This window comes from Tetrao urogallus (assembly GCF_951394365.1).
Source record: "Tetrao urogallus genome assembly, contig: scaffold_123, whole genome shotgun sequence".
Classification (NCBI taxonomy): Eukaryota; Metazoa; Chordata; class Aves; order Galliformes; family Phasianidae; genus Tetrao; species Tetrao urogallus.
In genome coordinates this window covers 2,685-21,533 of record NW_027638952.1, presented here as the reverse complement: position 1 = coordinate 21,533, position 18,849 = coordinate 2,685, and the positions used below count along the sequence as shown (strand labels likewise).

The 18,849-nt window shown below is 56.4% G+C and overlaps 1 protein-coding gene across 1 annotated transcript in view; it reads left to right on the top strand.

Moving 5' to 3' along the window:
- The window catches only part of LOC306957624 (mitogen-activated protein kinase 7-like), a gene marked incomplete at both ends in the record, with an annotated part of 9,524 nt that extends 6,414 nt beyond the window's left edge, over positions 1-3,110 (top strand). The window contains 3 exon segments of the mRNA XM_079551105.1: positions 886-933; positions 935-1,014; positions 2,963-3,110. Of these exon segments, the coding sequence (XP_079407231.1) occupies positions 886-933; positions 935-1,014; positions 2,963-3,110 (276 nt within the window).
- Positions 3,111-18,849: the final 15,739 nt, after the last annotated feature.

Here is an 18,849-nt window from a genome sequence, read left to right as displayed (position 1 = left end):
GGGGTCTTGGGTTCGGTTTGGGGTCCCCATTTTGGGGTCTTGGGATGGGGTTGGGGTCCCTACTTGGGGTCAAGGGGTTGGGGCCCCATTTTGGGGTCATGGGATGGGGTTGGGGTCCCTATTTGGGGTCATGGGATGGGATCCCCATTTTGGGGTCATAGGATGGGGTTGGGGTCCCCATTTTGGGGTCATGGGATGGGGTTGGGGTCCCTATTTGGGGTTTGGTTTGGGGTGGGGGGTCCCTATTTGGGGTCATGGAGTTGGGGTCCCTATTTGGGGTCTTGGGATGGGATGACCCCATTTTGGGGTCACAGGATGGGGTTGGGGTCCCTATTTGGGGTCATGGGATGGGATCCCCATTTTGGGGTCATGGGATGGGGTTGGGGTCCCCATTTGGGGTTTGGTTTGGGGTGGGGGGTCCCTATTTGGGGTCATGGAGTTGGGGTCCCTATTTGGGGTCATGGGGTGGGATCCACATTTGGGGTCATAGGATGGGGTTGGGGTCCCCATTTTGGGGTCACGGGGATGGGGTTGGGGTCCCTATTTGGGGTTTTGTTTTGGGGTGGTGGGGTCCCTATTTGGGGTCATGGAGTTGGGGTCCCTATTTGGGGTCATGGGATGGGATCCACATTTGGGGTCCCCATTTGGGGTCACAGGATGGGGTTGGGGTCCCTATTTGGGGTCATGGGATCGAGGCCCCCATTTTGGGGTCGTGGGATGGGATCCACATTTAGGGTCCCCATTTGGGGTCACGGGATGGGGTTGGGGGTCCCTATTTGGGGTCATTTGATTGGATCCCATTTTGGGGTCGTGGGATGGGGTTGGGGGTCCCCATTTTGGGGTGACATTTTGGGGCTCCTCTTTTCAACCTCCGACCCCATAAAGGTGGAGGACGTTTTGCCCCCCGTCTTCTCGGTGACCCCAAAAGGCAGCGGGGGCCGGCTATGGGGTCGGCTTCGACCTGGAGGAGTTCCTCAGCCAATCGCTGGACATGGAGGGAGACGGCAAGGACAGGTGAGGGGGGACCCCAAAAAACGGGGGGGACCCCAAAATCCCATAATAAGGGGCCCCAAATCCCAATAATGGGGGACCCAGAAATCCCTATGACAATAAGGGACCCCAAATCCCAATAATGGGGGACCCCAAATCCCAATAATAAGGGACCCCAAATCCCAATAATGGGGGACCCAGAAATCCCTATAATAATAAGGGACCCCAAATCCCAATAATGGGGGACCCCAAATCCCTATAATAATAAGGGACCCCAAATCCCAATAATGGGGGACCCCAAAATCCCTATAATAATAAGGGGCCCCAAATTCCCATAATAAGGGACCCCAAATCCCAATAATGGGGGGCCCAAAAATCCCTATAATAATAAGGGACCCCAAATCCCAAAGGGGGGACCCCAAAAGACGGGGGGAACCCAAAATCCCAATAATGGGGGACCCCAAATCCCAATAATGGGGGACCCCAAATCCCAATAATAAGGGACCCCAAATCCCAATAATGGGGGGCCCAAAAATCCCTATAATAATAAGGGACCCCAAATCCCAATAATGGGGGACCCCAAATCCCTATAATAATAAGGGACCCCAAATCCCAATAATGGGGGGCCCAAAAATCCCTATAATAATAAGGGACCCCAAATCCCAATAATGGGGGACCCCAAATCCCTATAATAATAAGGGACCCCAAATCCCAATAATGGGGGACCCCAAATCCTAAAGGGGGGACCCCAAATCCCGGAGGACCCCAAAAAACGGGGGGGACCCCAAAATCCCAATAATGGGGGATCCCAAAAATCCCAATAATGGGGGCCCAAAAATCCCATAATAAGGGACCCCAAATCCCAATAATGGGGGACCCCAAAATCCCTATAATAGTAAGGGGCCCCAAATCCCAATAATGGGGGACCCCAAATCCCGGGGGAACCCCAAAAGATGGGGGGGAACCCAAAATCCCAATAATGGGGGCCCAAAAATCCCAATAATAAGGGACCCAAAAATCCCATAATAAGGGACCCCAAATCCCAATAATGGGGGACCCCGAAATCCCTATAATAATGAGGGGCCCCAAATCCCAATAATGGGGGACCCCAAAAAACGGGGGGGACCCCAAATCCCATAGGGGATCTATGGGTCCCTATGGGGTCTCTATGGATCTATGGGGTCTCTATGGGTCCCTATGGGTCTTTATGGGTCCCTATGGGGTCTCTATGGGTCTCTATGGGTCTCTGTGGGTCCCTATGTGTCTCTATGGGGCTCTATGGGTCCCTATCGTTCCCTATGAGTCTCTATGGGTCCCTATGGGATCTATGGGTCCCTATGGGTCTCCATGGGTCTCTATGGGTCTCTATGGGTCTCTATGGGTCTCTGTGGGTCCCTATGGGGCTCTATGGGTCTATGGGGTCTCTATGGGTCTCTATTGGGCTCTATGGGTCCCTATCGTTCCCTATGAGTCTCTATGGGTCCCTATGGGATCTATGGGTCCCTATGGGTCTCCATGGGTCTCTATGGGGCTCTATGGGGCTCTATGGGTCTATGGGGTTTCTATGGGTCTCTATGGGGCTCTATGGGGCTCTATGGGGCTCTATGGGGCTCTATGGGTCTTTGGGGTCTCTATGGGTCTCTATAGGTCCCTATGGGTCCCTATGGGTCTCTATGGGTCTCTATGGGTCTCTATGGGTCCCTATTGGTCTCTATGGGTCTCTATGGGTCTCTATGGGTCCCTATGGGTCTCTATGGGTCCCTATTGGTCTCTATTGGTCTCTATGGGTCTCTATGGGTCCCTATTGGTCTCTATGGGTCCCTATGGGTCTCTATGGGTCTCTATGGGTCCCTATGGGTCTCAATGGGGTCCCCCCCCAGATCCCCTCACCCCACAGCCGTGGGATCCATAGGGTGGAGGTTGGGGGCGCTCAGCGGCCGCGCTGTGGGGCTGACCCCATATCGCCCCATAGCCAGGGCGACTCGGCCCCACTGTCGGCCTCCCTGCTGGCCGATTGGCTCGAGGTTCACCGCCTCAGCCCCGCCGCCTTCGAGACCCTGCAGAGGGACCTGCAGCTCGGATCCCCCATGGCGCTCTGCGACGACATCCCAGACCCATAAGTGTGGGGCAGGACCCACAGCCGCCGCCATTAAAGCCTTTTGTACGGGATGTTTGTGTGTCGGGTCTCTGTGGGTCCCTATGGGTCTCTATGGGTCTCTATGGGGCTCTATGGGGTCTCGATGGGTCTCTATGGGTCTCTATGGGGCTCTATGGGTCTCTATGGGTCTCTATGGGCTCTATGGGTCTCTATGGGGCTCTATGGGTCTCCATGGGTCTCTATGGGTCTCCATGGGTCTCTATGAGCTCTATGGGGCTCTATGGGGCTCTGAGGGGTCTCTATGGGGCTCTATGGGGTCTTTATGGGGTCCCTATGGGTCTCGATGAGGTCTATGGGTCTCTATGGGTCGCTATGGAGCTCTATGTGTCTTTATGGGTCTCTATGGGTCTCTATGGGCTCTATGGGCTCTATGGGTCTCTATGGGGCTCTCAGCTCCCCATGGCGCTCTGCGACGACATCCCAGACCCATAAGTGTGGGGCAGGACCCACAGCCGCCGCCATTAAAGCCTTTTGTACGGGATGTTTGTGTGTCGGGTCTCTGTGGGTCCCTATGGGTCTCTATGGGGCTCTATGGGGTCTCGATGGGTCTCTATGGGTCCCTATGGGTCTCTATGGGTCTCTATGGGCTCTATGGGTCTCTATGGGTCTCTATGGGGCTCTATGGGTCCCTATGGGTCTCTATGGGTCTCTATGGGTCTCTATGGGCTCTATGGGTCTCTATGGGGCTCTATGGGTCTCTATGGGTCTCTATGGGTCTCTATGGGGCTCTATGGGGTCTCTATGGGTCTCTATGGGCTCTATGGGTCTCTATGGGTCTCTATGGGCTCTATGGGTCTCTATGGGTCCCTATGGGGCTCTATGGGTCCCTATGGGTCTCTATGGGTCTCTATGGGTCTCTATGGGCTCTATGGGTCTCTATGGGCTCTATGGGTCTCTATGGGTCTCTATGGGGCTCTATGGGACTCTATGGGGTCTCTATGGGTCTCTATGGGGCTCTATGGGGCTCTGTGGGGCTCTATGGGCCTCTATGGGTCTCTATGGGTCCCTATGGGTCCCTATGGGTCTCTATGGGGCTCTATGGGTCTCCATGGGTCTCTATGGGTCCCTATGGGTCTCTATGGGTCTCTATGGGCTCTATGGGGCTCTATGGGTCTCTATGGGGCTCTCAGCTCCCCATGGCGCTCTGCGACGACATCCCAGACCCATAAGTGTGGGGCAGGACCCACAGCCGCCGCCATTAAAGCCTTTTGTACGGGATGTGTGTGTGTGGGGTCTCTGTGGGGTCTCTATGGGGTCTATGGGTCCCTATGGGTCTCGATGGGGTCTATGGGTCCCTATGGGTCTCTATGGGGCTCTATGGGTCCCTATCGGTCTCTATGGGTCCCTATGGGTCTCTATGGGTCTCTATGGGTCTCTATGGGTCTCTATGGGGCTCTATGGAGCCTCTATGGGGTCCCTATGGGTCTCTATTGGTCTCTATGGGCTCTATGGGCTCTATGGGGCCCTATGGGGCTCAGTGGGGCTCTATGGAGCCTCTATGGGGCCTCTATGGGTCTCTATGGGTCTCCATGGGTCTCTATGAGCTCTATGGGGCTCTAGGGGGCTCTGAGGGGTCTCTATGGGGCTCTATGGGGTCTTTATGGGGTCCCTATGGGTCTCGATGAGGTCTATGGGTCTCTATGGGTCGCTATGGAGCTCTATGTGTCTTTATGGGTCTCTATGGGTCTCTATGGGCTCTATGGGCTCTATGGGCTCTCAGCTCCCCATGGCGCTCTGCGACGACATCCCAGACCCATAAGTGTGGGGCAGGACCCACAGCCGCCGCCATTAAAGCCTTTTGTACGGGATGTGTGTGTGTGGGGTCTCTGTGGGGTCTCTATGGGGTCTATGGGTCCCTATAGGTCCCTATGGGTCTCTATGGGGCTCTATGGGTCCCTGTGGGTCTCTATGGGGTGTCTATGGGTCCCTATGGGTCTCTCTTGGGTCTCTATGGGGTCTCTATGGGTCCCCATGCATTCCTATGGGTCTCTATGGGTCCCTATGGGTCGTTACGGCTCCCTATGGGGTCCCTGTGGGCTCTATGGGTCCCTATGGGGTCCCTATGGGGTCCCAATGGGTCTCTATAGCTCCCTATGGGTCCCTATGTTTCCCTATGGGTCTCTATGGGTCTCTATGGGCTCTATGGGGCTCTATGGGGACTCTATGGGCTCTATGGGGCTCTATGGGTCTCTATAGGGCTCTCAGCTCCCCATGGCGCTCTGCGACGACATCCCAGACCCATAAGTGTGGGGCAGGACCCACAGCCGCCGCCATTAAAGCCTTTTGTACGGGATGTGTGTGTGTGGGGTCTCTGTGGGGTCTCTATGGGGTCTATGGGTCCCTATGGGTCTCTATAGGGCTGTATGGGTCCCTATGGGTCTCTATGGGTCTCTATGGGGTCTCTGTAGGGCTCTATGGGGTCTTTATAGAGTTCCTATGGGTCTCGATGAGGTCTATGGGTCCCTATGGGTCCCTATGGGTCTCTATGGGCTCTATGGGTCCCTATGGGTCTCTGTGGGGCTCTATGGGTCCCTATGGTTTTCTATGGTGCTCTATGGGGTCTCTATGGGGCTCTATGGGGCTCTATGTGTCTTTATGGGGTCCCTATGGGTGTCGATGAGGTCTATGGGTCTCTATGGGTCTCTATGGGTCTCTATGGGTCTCTATGGGCTCTATGGGTCTCTATGGGTCTCTATGGGTCTCTATGGGGCTCTATGGGGTCTCGATGGGTCTCTATGGGTCCCTATGGGTCTCTATGGGTCTCTATGGGTCCCTATCGGTCTCTATGGGTCTCTATGTCTCTTTATGGGTCTCTATGGGTCTCTATGGGTCTCTATGGGGCTCTATGGGTCCCTATGGGTCTCTATGTGTCTTTATGGGTCTCTATGGGCTCTATGGGGCTCTATGGATCTCTATGGGGCTCTCAGCTCCCCATGGCGCTCTGCGACGACATCCCAGACCCATAAGTGTGGGGCAGGACCCACAGCCGCTGCCATTAAAGCCTTTTGTACGGGATGTGTGTGTGTGGGGTCTCTGTGGGTCTCTATGGGGCTCTATGGGGCTCTGTGGGGCTCTATGGGCCTCTATGAGTCTCTATGGGTCCCTATGGGTCCCTATGGGTCTCTATGGGGCTCTATGGGTCTCTATGGGTCCCTATGGGTCTCTATGGGTCTCTATGGGCTCTATGGGCTCTATGGGTCTCTTTGGGCTCTCAGCTCCCCATGGCGCTCTGCGACGACATCCCAGACCCATAAGTGTGGGGCAGGACCCACAGCCGCCGCCATTAAAGCCTTTTGTACGGGATGTGTGTGTGTGGGGTCTGTGTGGGGCTCTATGGGTCCTTATGGGTCCCTATAGGTCCCTATGGGTCTCTATGGGGCTCTATGGGTCCCTGTGGGTCTCTATGGGGTGTCTATGGGTCCCTATGGGTCTCTCTTGGGTCTCTATGGGGTCTCTATGGGTCCCCATGCATTCCTATGGGTCTCTATGGGTCCCTATGGGTCGTTACGGCTCCCTATGGGGTCCCTGTGGGCTCTATGGGTCCCTATGGGGTCCCTATGGGGTCCCAATGGGTCTCTATAGCTCCCTATGGGTCCCTATGTTTCCCTATGGGTCTCTATGGGTCTCTATGGGCTCTATGGGGCTCTATGGGGACTCTATGGGCTCTATGGGGCTCTATGGGTCTCTATGGGCTCTATGGGGCTCTATGGGTCTCTATAGGGCTCTCAGCTCCCCATGGCGCTCTGCGACGACATCCCAGACCCATAAGTGTGGGGCAGGACCCACAGCCGCTGCCATTAAAGCCTTTTGTACGGGATGTGTGTGTGTGGGGTCTCTGTGGGGTCTCTATGGGGTCTATGGGTCCCTATGGGTCTCTATAGGGCTGTATGGGGCTCTATGGGTCTCTATGGGTCTCTATGGGGTCTCTGTGGGTCTCTATGGGGTCTTTATGGAGTTCCTATGGGTCTCGATGAGGTCTATGGGTCCCTATGGGTCCCTATGGGTCTCTATGGTGCTCTATGGGTCCCTATGGGTCTCTGTGGGGCTCTATGGGTCCCTATGGTTTTCTATGGTGCTCTATGGGGTCTCTATGGGGCTCTATGGGGCTCTATGTGTCTTTATGGGGTCCCTATGGGTGTCGATGAGGTCTATGGGTCTCGATGGGTCTCTATGGGCTCTATGGGTCTCTATGGGCTCTATGGGTCTCTATGGGTCTCTATGGGTCTCTATGGGGCTCTATGGGTCCCTATGGGTCTCTATGGGTCTCTATGGGTCTCTATGGGCTCTATGGGGCTCTATGGGGCTCTATGGGGCTCTATGGGGACTCTATGGGCTCTATGGGGCTCTATGGGTCTCTATGGGGCTCTCAGCTCCCCATGGCGCTCTCCAACGACATCCCAGACCCATAAGTGTGGGGCAGGACCCACAGCCGCCGCCATTAAAGCCTTTTTACGGGATGTGTGTGTGTGGGGTCTGTGTGGGGCTCTGTGGGGTCTATGGGTCTCTATGGGGCTCTATGGGTCCCTATGGGGTCTCTATGGGGTCCCTATGGGGTCCCTATGGGTCTCTATGGGTCCCTGTGGGTCCCTATGGGTCCCTATGGGTTCCTATGGGGTCCCTATGGGTCCCTATGGGTCTCTATGGGTCTCTATGGGTCTCTATGGGTCCCTATGGGTCCCTATGGGTCTCTATGGGCTCTATGGGGTCTCTATGGGTCCCCATGCGTTCCTATGGGTCTCTATGGGTCCCTATGGGTCCTTACGGCTTCCTATGGGGTCCTTGTGGGTCTCTATGGGTCCCTATGGGTCCCTATGGGCTCTATGGGGCTCTATGTGGCGCTATGGGTCCCTATGGGTCCCTATGGGTCGCTGTGTGTCCTTATGGGTCTCTATGGGTCCCTGTGGGTCCCTATTGGTCTCTATGGGTCTCTATGGGTCCCTATGTGTCCCTATGGGTCTGTATGTGTCCCTATGTGTTTCTATGGGTCTCTATGGGTCCCTATGTGTCCCTATGTGTCCCTATGGCTCCCTGTGGGTCCCTATGGGTCCCTATGGTTCCCTATGGGTCGCTATGGCTCCATATGGGTCCCTATGGGTCCCTATGGGTCTCTATGGGTCTCTATGGGTCCCTATGTGTCCCTATGGGTCCCTATGGGTCTCTATGGGTCTCTATGGGTCTCTATGGGTCCCTATGGCTCCCTATAGGTCTCTATGGGTCCCTATGGGTCCCTCTGGGTCCCTCTGGGTCCCTATGGGTCCCTATGGCTCCTTATGTGTCCCTATGCGTCTCTATGACTCTCTATGGGTCCCTATGGGTCCCTGTGGGTCTCTATGGGTCCCTATGTGTCCCTATGGCTCCCTATGGGTCCCTATGGGACTCTGTGGGTCTCTATGTGTCCCTATGGGGTCCCTATGGGTTTCTATGGGAGTCTATGGGGTCACTATGGGGTCTGCATGGGCTCTATGGGTCCCTATGGGTCTCTATGGGGTCTCTATGGGTCCCCATGCATTCCTATGGGTCTCTATGGGTCCCTATGGGTTCTTACGTCTCCCTATGGGGTCCCTGTGGGTCTGTATGGGTCTCTATGGGTCCCTATGGGGTCCCTATGGGTCTCTATAGCTCCCTATGGGTCCCTATGGGTCCCTATGGCTCCCTATGGGTCCCTATGTTTCCCTATGGGTCTCTATGGGTCTCTATGGTGCTCTATGGGCTCTATGGGTCCCAATGGGGCTCTGTGGGTCTCTATGGGTCCCTATGGGTCTCGATGGGGCTCTATGGGTCCCTATGGGGTCCCTGTGGGTCCCTATGGCTCCCTATGGGTCCCTGTGGCTCCCTATGGGTCCCTATGGGTCTCTATGGGTCCCTATGTTTCCCTATGGGTCCCTATGGCTCCCTGTGGCTCCCTATGGGTCCCTGTGGGTTCCTATGTGTCCCTATGGGTCTCTATGGGTCCCTATGAGTCCCTATGGGTCCCTATGGGTCCCTATGGGTCTCTATGGGTCCCTATGAGTCCCTATGGGTCCCTATGGGGTCGCTATGGGGTCCCTATGGGTCCCTATGGGTCCCTGCGACCCTTCTGCCCCCTCTGTGTCCCCATCTGCCCCCGCGATTCTGTGGGGCACTGAACCGTCCCCAATTGGGGGGAGGAGCTCCAACCCCCTCCCCCCCCTCCCCCTCGGCCCTACGGCAGCTGTGGGGCAGAGGTGTGGGGCAGAGCTGTGGGGCAGAGCTGTGGGGCGGCCCCACGATGAGCGTGGCCGTGGATCCTTGGGATCTGGGGGTCTTGGGGGGGTATTTCGTCTGCGTCTTCGCTGTGGGGTTGTGGGTAAGTTGTGGGGTGGGACCCATAAGTTGTGGGGTGGGACCCATAAGTGTGGGGTGGGACCCATAAGTGTGGGGTGGGACCCATAAGTGTGGGGTGGGACCCATAAGTTGTGGGGTGGGACCCATAAGTGTGGGGTGGGACCCATAAGTTGTGGGGTGGGACCCATAAGTGTGGGGTGGGACCCATAAGTTGTGGGGTGGGACCCATAAGTGAACCTGTGGGACCCATAAGTTGTGGGGTGGGATCCATAAGTGTGGGGTGGAACCCATAAGTTGTGGGGTGGGACCCATAAGTGTGGGGTGGGACCCATAAGTGTGGGGTGGGACCCATAAGTTGTGGGGTGGGACCCATAAGTGTGGGGTGGGACCCATAAGTTGTGGGGTGGGACCCATAAGTTGTAGGGTGGGACCCATAAGTGAACCTGTGGGACCCATAAGTTGTGGGGTGGGATCCATAAGTGTGGGGTGGAACCCATAAGTTGTGGGGTGGGACCCATAAGTGTGGGGTGGGACCCATAAGTTGTGGGGTGGGACCCATAAGTGAACCTGTGGGACCCATAAGTGTGGGTTGGGACCCATTATTTGTAGGGTGGGACCCATAAGTGAACCTGTGGGACCCATAAGTTGTGGGGTGGGACCCATAAGTGTGGGGTGGGACCCATAAGTGTGGGGTGGGACCCATAAGTGAACCTGTGGGACCCATAAGTGTGGGTTGGGACCCATTATTTGTAGGGTGGGACCCATAAGTGAACCTGTGGGACCCATAAGTTGTGGGGTGGGACCCATAAGTGGAGCTCTGGGACCCATAAGTGTGGGGTGGGACCCATAAGTGAACCTGTGGGACCCATTATTTGTAGGGTGGGACCCATAAGTGTGGGGTGGGACCCATAAGTTGTGGGGTGGGACCCATAAGTGTGGGGTGGGACCCATAAGTTGTGGGGTGGGACCCATAAGTGTGGGGTGGGACCCATTATTTGTAGGGTGGGACCCATAAGTGAACCTGTGGGACCCATAAGTTGTGGGGTGGGACCCATAAGTGCCATATAGGCCCCATAAGTGCCCCATAAGTGCCCCATAAGTGCCATATAGGACCCACAAGTGCCCCATAAGCGCCCCATAAGTGTGGGATAGGACCCATAAGTGCCATATAGGACCCACAAGTGCCCCATAAGTGCCCCATAAGTGCCCCATAAGTGCAGCATAAGTGCCATATAGGCCCCATAAGTGCCCCATAAGCGCCCCATAAGTGCCCCATAAGCGCCCCATAAGTGCCCTATAAGTGCCACATAAGTGCCCCATAAGTGCAACATAAGTGCCCCATAAGTGCCATATAGGCCCCATAAGTGCCCCATAAGTGCCCCATAAGTGCCCCATAAGTGCCATAAGTGCCCCACAAGTGCCCCATAAGTGCAACATAAGTGCCATATAGGCCCCATAAGTGCCCCATAAGTGCCCCACAAGTGCCATATAGGACCAACAAGTGCCCCATAAGTGCCCCATAAGTGCCCCATAAGTGCCATATAGGACCCATAAGTGCCCCATAAGTGCCCCATAAGTGCCATATAGGACCCACAAGTGCCCCATAAGTGCCCCATAAGTGTGGGGTAGGACCCATAGCTGCCCCATAAGTGCCAAATAAGTCCCATAGCTGCCCCATAAGTGCCATATAGGACCCACAAGTGCCCCACAAGTGCCCCATAAGCGCCCCATAAGTGCCCCACAAGTGCAACATAAGTGCCCCATAAGTGCCATATAGGCCCCATAACTGCCCCATAAGTGCCCCATAAGTGCCATATAGGACCCACAAGTGCCCCATAAGCGCCCCATAAGTGTGGGGTAGGACCCATAGCCGCCCCATAAGTGCCATATAAGTCCCATAAGTGCCCCATAAGTGCCATATAAGACCCACAAGTGCCCCACAAGTGCCCCATAAGTGCCCCATAAGTGCCATATAGGCCCCACAAGTGCCCCATAAGTGCCCCATAAGCGCCCCCATAAGTGCCCCATAAGTGCCCCACAAGTGCCCCATAAGTGCCATATAGGACCCACAAGTGCCCCATAAGTGCCCCATAAGTGCCCCATAAGTGCCATATAGGACCCACAAGTGCCCCATAAGTGCCCCATAAGTGCCATTTAGGACCCACAAGTGCCCCATAAGTGCCCCATAAGTGTGGGGTAGGACCCATAAGTGCCCCATAAGTGCCATATAAGTCCCATAACTGCCCCATAAGTGCCATATAGGACCCACACATGCCCCATAATTGCCCCATAAGTGTGGGGTAGGACCCATAAGTGCCATATAGGACCAACAAGTGCCCCATAAGCGCCCCATAAGTGTGGGGTGGGACCCATAAGTGCCATATAGGACCCATAACTGCCCCATAAGCGCCCCATAAGTGCCCCATAAATGCCGTATAGGGACCCACGAGTGCCCCATAAGTGCCCCATAAGCGCCATATAGGCCCCATAAGTGCCCCGTAAGTACCATATAGGACCAACAAGTGCCCCATAAGCGCCCCATAAATGTGGGGTGGGACCCATAAGTGCCATATAGGCCCCACAAGTGCCCTGTAAGTGCCATATAGGACCCATAACTGCCCCACAAGTGCCCCGTAAGTGCCATATAGGCCCCACAAGTGCCCCACAAGTGCCCCATAAGTGTGGGGTAGGACCCATAAGTGCCATGTAGGCCCCATAACCACCCCATAAGTGCCCCATAAGTGCCCCATAAGTGCCATATAGGCCCCATAACTGCCCCATAAGCGCCCCACAAGTGCCCCATAAGTGCCATATAGGACCCACAAGTGCCCCATAAGTGCCCCATAAGTGCCCCATAAGTGCCATATAGGCCCCATAAGTGCCCCATAAGTGCCCCATAAGTGCCATATAGGCCCCACAAGTGCCCCATAAGTGCCCCATAAGTGTGGGGTAGGACCCATAGCTGCCCCATAAGTGCCATATAAGTCCCATAAGTGCCCCATAAGTGCCATATAGGACCCACAAGTGCCCCACAAGTGCCCCATAAGCGCCCCATAAGTGCCCCATAAGTGCCCTATAAGCGCCCCATAAGTGCCATATAGGCCCCATAAGTGCCCCATAAGTGCCCCATAAGTGCCCCATAAGTGCCATATAGGCCCCATAACTGCCCCATAAGCGCCCCACAAGTGCCCCATAAGTGCCATATAGGACCCACAAGTGCCCCATAAGTGCCCCATAAGTGCCCCATAAGTGCCATATAGGACCCATAAGTGCCCCATAAGTGCCCCATAAGTGCCATATAGGCCCCACAAGTGCCCCATAAGTGCCCCATAAGTGTGGGGTAGGACCCATAGCCGCCCCATAAGTGCCATATAAGTCCCATAAGTGCCCCATAAGTGCCATATAGGACCCACACGTGCCCCATAAGCGCCCCATAAGTGCCCCATAAGTGCCATATAGGACCCATAAGTGCCCCATAAGTGCCCCATAAGTGCAATATAGGCCCCATAACCACCCCATAAGTGCCCCATAAGTGTGGGGTAGGACCCATAGCCGCCCCATAAGTGCCATATAAGTCCCATAAGTGCCCCATAAGTGCCATATAGGCCCCATAACCACCCCATAAGTGCCCCACAAGTGCCCCATAAGTGCCATATAGGCCCCATAACCACCCCATAAGTGCCCCATAAGTGCCCCATAAGTGCCATATAGGCCCCATAACCGCCCCATAACCACCCCCTCCCCCCCGGTGCCCCACACCGCAGTTGTTTTTTTAACCCCTGACCCCATAACGGGGGGGGGGGGAGGATTTGGGGTTAATGATTGGCTGGGGGTCAGTGGGGCAACGGGGGCGGGGGGGCAACGTGGGGCTCTATGGGGCTCTATGGGGCTCAGTGGGGCTCTATGGGGCTCTATGGGGCTCTGTGGGGCTCTATGGGGCTCTATGGGGCTCTATGGGGCTCTGTGGGTCTCTATGGGGCTCTATGGGGCTCTATGGGGCTCAGTGGGGCTCTATGGGGCTCTATGGGGCTCAGTGGGGCTCTATGGGGCTCTATGGGGCTCTGTGGGGCTCTATGGGGCTCTGTGGGGCTCTGTGGGTCTCTATGGGTCTCTATGGGTCTCTATGGGGCTCTATGGGGCTCTGTGGGGTACTATGGGTCTCTATGGGTCTCTATGGGGCTCTATGGGGCTCTGTGGGTCTCTATGGGTCTCTATGGGGCTCTATGGGGCTCTATGGTGATCTATGGGTCCCTGTGGGTCTCTATGGGGCTCCATGGGTCTCTATGGGGCTCTATGGTGCTCTGTGGGGCTCTATGGGTCTCTATGGGCGACCTATGGGGCTCTATGGGGCTCACTGGGGCTCTGTGGGGCTCTATGGGGCTCTATGGGGCTCCATGGGTCCCTATGGGTCACTATGGGTGTCTATGTGACCTCTATGGGACTCTGTGGGTCTCTATGGGGCTCTATGAAGCTCTATGGGTCTCTATGGGGCTCTATGAGTCTCTATGGGGCTCTGTGGGGCTCTGTGGAGCCTCTATGGGGCTCTATGGGTCTCTATGGGTCTCGATGGGTCCTTATGGGTCCTTATGGGTCTCTATGGGTCTCTATGGGGCTCCATGGGGCGCTGTGGGGCTCAATGGGGCTCTATGGGGCTCTATGGGTCTCTATGGGGCTCTATGGGGCTCTGTGGGTCTCGATGGGTCTCTATGGGGCTCTATGGGTCTCTATGGGGCTCTGTGGGGCTCTATGGGGTCTCTATGGGTCTCTATGGGGATCTATAGGGCTCTATGGGTCTCTATGTGTCTCTATGGGTCCGTATGGGGCTCTATGGGGCTCTATGGGGATCTGTGGGGCTCTGTGGGGCTTTATGGGGTCTCTATAGGACTCTATGGGTCCCTATGGGTCTCTATGGTTCTCTATGGGTCCCAATGGGTCTCTATGGGTCTCTATGGGTCTCTATGGGGCTCTATGGGGCTCTATTTGGTCTCTATGGGGCTCTATGGGGCTCTATGGGTCTCTATGGGGCTCTATGGGGCTCTATGGGTCGCTATGGGTCTCTATGGGTCTATGGGGTCTCTATGGGTCTCTATGGGTCCCTATCGTTCCCTATGAGTCTCTATGGGTCCCTATGGGATCTATGGGTCCCTATGGGTCTTTATGGGTCTCTATGGGTCTCTATGGGTCCCTATGGGGCTCTATGGGGCTCTATGGGGCTCTATGGGGCTCTATGGGTCGCTATAGGGCTCTATGCATCTCTATGGGGCTCTATGGGGTCATACTGCTCTTACTGGTCCATACTGGTCCATACTGGTCCTTACTGGTCCATACTGCTCCATACTGGTCCATACCGGTCCATACTGGTCCATACTGGTTCTTACTGGTCCATACTGGTCCATACTGGTCCATACTGGTTCTTACTGGTCCATACTGGTTCTTACTGGTCCATACTGGTCCTTACTGGTCCATACTGCTCCATACTGGTCCATACCGGTCCATACTGGTCCATACTGGTTCTTACTGGTCCATACTGGTCCATACTGGTCCATACTGGTCCATACTGGTTCTTACTGGTCCTTACTGGTCCTTACTGGTCCATACTGCTCCATACTGGTCCATACTGGTCCATACTGCTCCATACTGGTCCATACTGGTCCGTACTGGTCCTTACTGGTCCATACTGGTCCATACTGGTCCATACTGGTCCTTACTGCTCCATACTGGTCCATACTGGTCCGTACTGGTCCTTACTGGTCCATACTGCTCCATACTGGTCCTTACTGGTCCATACTGCTCCATACTGGTCCATACTGGTCCATACTGGTTCTTACTGGTCCATACTGGTCCATACTGGTCCATACTGGTCCATACTGGTTCTTACTGGTCCATACTGGTCCATACTGGTCCATACTGGTTCTTACTGGTCCATACTGGTTCAGTCCCTCAGGCGCAGCACCCGCAGCTCCATCAGCGGATATTTCCTGGCCGGGAGGAGAATGGGATGGGCGGCAGTGAGTGCCATGGGTGCTGTGGGTCCCATGGGTGCTATGGGTGCTATGGGTGCTATGGGTGCTATGGGTGGTGTGGGTGCTATGGGTGCTATGGGTGCTATGGGTGGTGTGGGTGCTATGGGTGCTATGGGTGCTGTGGGTCCCATGGGTGCTATGGGTGCTATGGGTGCTATGGGTGGTGTGGGTGCTATGGGTGCTATGGGTGCTATGGGTGCTATGGGTCCCATGGGTGCTATGGGTGCTATGGGTCCCATGGGTGCCATGGGTCCCATGGGTGCTATGGGTGCTATGGGTGCTGTGGGTGCTATGGGTGCTATGGGTGCTATGGGTGCTATGGGTGCTATGGGTGGTGTGGGTGCTATGGGTGCTATGGGTGCTATGGGTGCTATGGGTCCCATGGGTGCTATGGGTGCTATGGGTGCCGTGGGTGGTATGGGTGCTATGGGTGCTGTGGGTGCTGTGGGTGCTATGGGTGCTATGGGTCCCATGGGTGCTATGGGTGCTATGGGTGCTATGGGTGCTATGGGTGCTGTGGGTGCTATGGGTGCTATGGGTGCTATGGGTCCCATGGGTGCTATGGGTGCTATGGGTGCTATGGGTCCCATGGGTGCTATGGGTGCTATGGGGGTTATGGCGTCTATAAGGGCTCTGGTTGCGGCGCCGTCGCACGGTGATGCCGTCGCACGCTGATGACGTCACTTCCTGCCCCCCCCAGGTCGGCTCGTCGCTCTTCGCCTCCAACATCGGCTCCGGCCATTTTGTGGGTCTGGCCGGGACGGCGGCAGCCAACGGCATCGCGGTCGGGGGATTCGAGTGGCACGTGTGGGGCCGAGCGACTGCGCCCCATAGCGCCCCATAGCGCCCCATAGGGACCCATAGGGACCCATAGAGACCCATAGCGCCCCATAGGGACCCATAGAGACCCATAGCGCCCCATAGGGACCCATAGAGACCCATAGCGCCCCATAGGGACCCATAGGGACCCATAGAGACCCATAGCGCCCCATAGCGCCCCATAGCGCCCCATAGGGACCCATAGGGACCCATAGCGACACATAGCGCCCCATAGGGACCCATAGGGACCCATAGCGACACATAGCGCCCCATAGCGCCCCATAGGGACCCATAGGGACCCATAGCGCCCCATAGCGCCCCATAGCGCCCCATAGCGCCCCATAGCGCCCCATAGGGACCCATAGGGACCCATAGGGACCCATAGCGACACATAGCGCCCCATAGGGACCCATAGAGACCCATAGCGCCCCATAGCGCCCCATAGCGCCCCATAGCGCCCCATAGGGACCCATAGCGCCCCATAGCGCCCCATAGCGCCCCATAGGGACCCATAGAGACCCATAGCGCCCCATAGCGCCCCATAGCGCCCCATAGCGCCCCATAGGGACCCATAGCGCCCCATAGCGCCCCATAGCGCCCCATAGGGACCCATAGAGACCCATAGCGCCCCATAGCGCCCCATAGGGACCCATAGCGCCCCATAGCGCCCCATAGCGACCCATAGGGACCCATAGAGACCCATAGCGCCCCATAGCGCCCCATAGCGCCCCATAGCGCCCCATAGGGACCCATAGCGCCCCATAGCGCCCCATAGCGCCCCATAGGGACCCATAGAGACCCATAGAGACCCATAGCGACACATAGCGCCCCATAGCGCCCCATAGCGCCCCATAGCGACCCATAGGGACCCATAGGGACCCATAGAGACCCATAGCGACACATAGCGCCCCATAGCGCCCCATAGCGACCCATAGCGCCCCATAGCGCCCCATAGCGCCCCATAGGGACCCATAGAGACCCATAGCGACACATAGCGCCCCATAGCGCCCCATAGCGCCCCATAGGGACCCATAGAGACCCATAGCGACACATAGCGCCCCATAGCGCCCCATAGCTCCCCATAGGGACCCATAGCGCCCCATAGCGCCCCATAGCACCCCATAGGGACCCATAGAGACCCATAGCGACACATAGCGCCCCATAGCGCCCCATAGCGCCCCATAGGGACCCATAGAGACCCATAGCGACACATAGCGCCCCATAGCGCCCCATAGCGCCCCATAGCGCCCCATAGCGCCCCATAGCGCCCCATAGGGACCCATAGAGACCCATAGCGACACATAGCGCCCCATAGCGCCCCATAGCGCCCCATAGGGACCCATAGCGCCCCATAGCGCCCCATAGGGACCCATAGCGCCCCATAGAGACCCATAGCGCCCCATAGCGACCCATAGCGCCGCATAGGCACCCATAGAGACCCATAGCGCCCCATAGGGACCCATAGAGACCCATAGCGACCCATAGCGACCCATAGGGACCCATAGCGCCCCATAGAGACACATAAAGACCCATAGAGACCCATAGAGACCCATAGCGACCCATAGCGCCCCATAGCGCCCCATAGCGCCCCATAGGGACCCATAGAGACCCATAGCGACACATAGCGCCCCATAGGGACCCATAGCGCCCCATAGCGCCCCATAGCGCCCCATAGCGCCCCATAGCGCCCCATAGCGCCCCATAGGGACCCATAGGGACCCAGAGCGACACATAGCGCCCCATAGGGACCCATAGCGCCCCATAGGGACCCATAGCGCCCCATAGAGACCCATAGAGACCCATAGAGACCCATAGCGCCCCATAGGGACCCATAGCGACCCATAGAGACCCATAGGGACCCATAGAGACCCATAGAGACCCATAGAGACCCATAGCGACCCATAGCGCCCCATAGGGAACCATAGGGACCCATAGAGACCCATAGGGACCCATAGAGACCCACAGAGACCCATAGAGACCCATAGAGACCCATAGCGCCCCATAGCGACCCATAGGGAACCATAGGGACCCATAGGGACCCATAGAGACCCATAGAGACCCATAGCGCCCCATAGCGACCCATAGGGACCCATAGAGACACATAGAGACACATAGCGCCCCATAGGGACACATAGGGACCCATAGAGACCCATAGAGACCCATAGAGACCCATAGCGCCCCATAGCGCCCCATAGAGACCCATAGCGCCCATAGAGACACATACAGACACATAGAGACCCATAGAGACCCATAGGGACCCATAGCGACCCATAGTGCCCCATAGACACCCATAGAGACCCATAGAGACCCGTAGGGACCCATAGCGCCCCATAGCAACACATAGCGACCCATAGAGACCCATAGCGCCCCATAGCGACCCATAGAGACCCACAGAGACCCATAGGGACCCATAGAGACCCATAGAGACCCATAGCAACCCATAGCGCCCCATAGAGACACATAGCGCCCCATAGCGCCCCATAGAGACCCATAGCGCCCCATAGAGACCCATAGCGCCCCATACAGACACATAGGGATCCATAGCGACACATAACG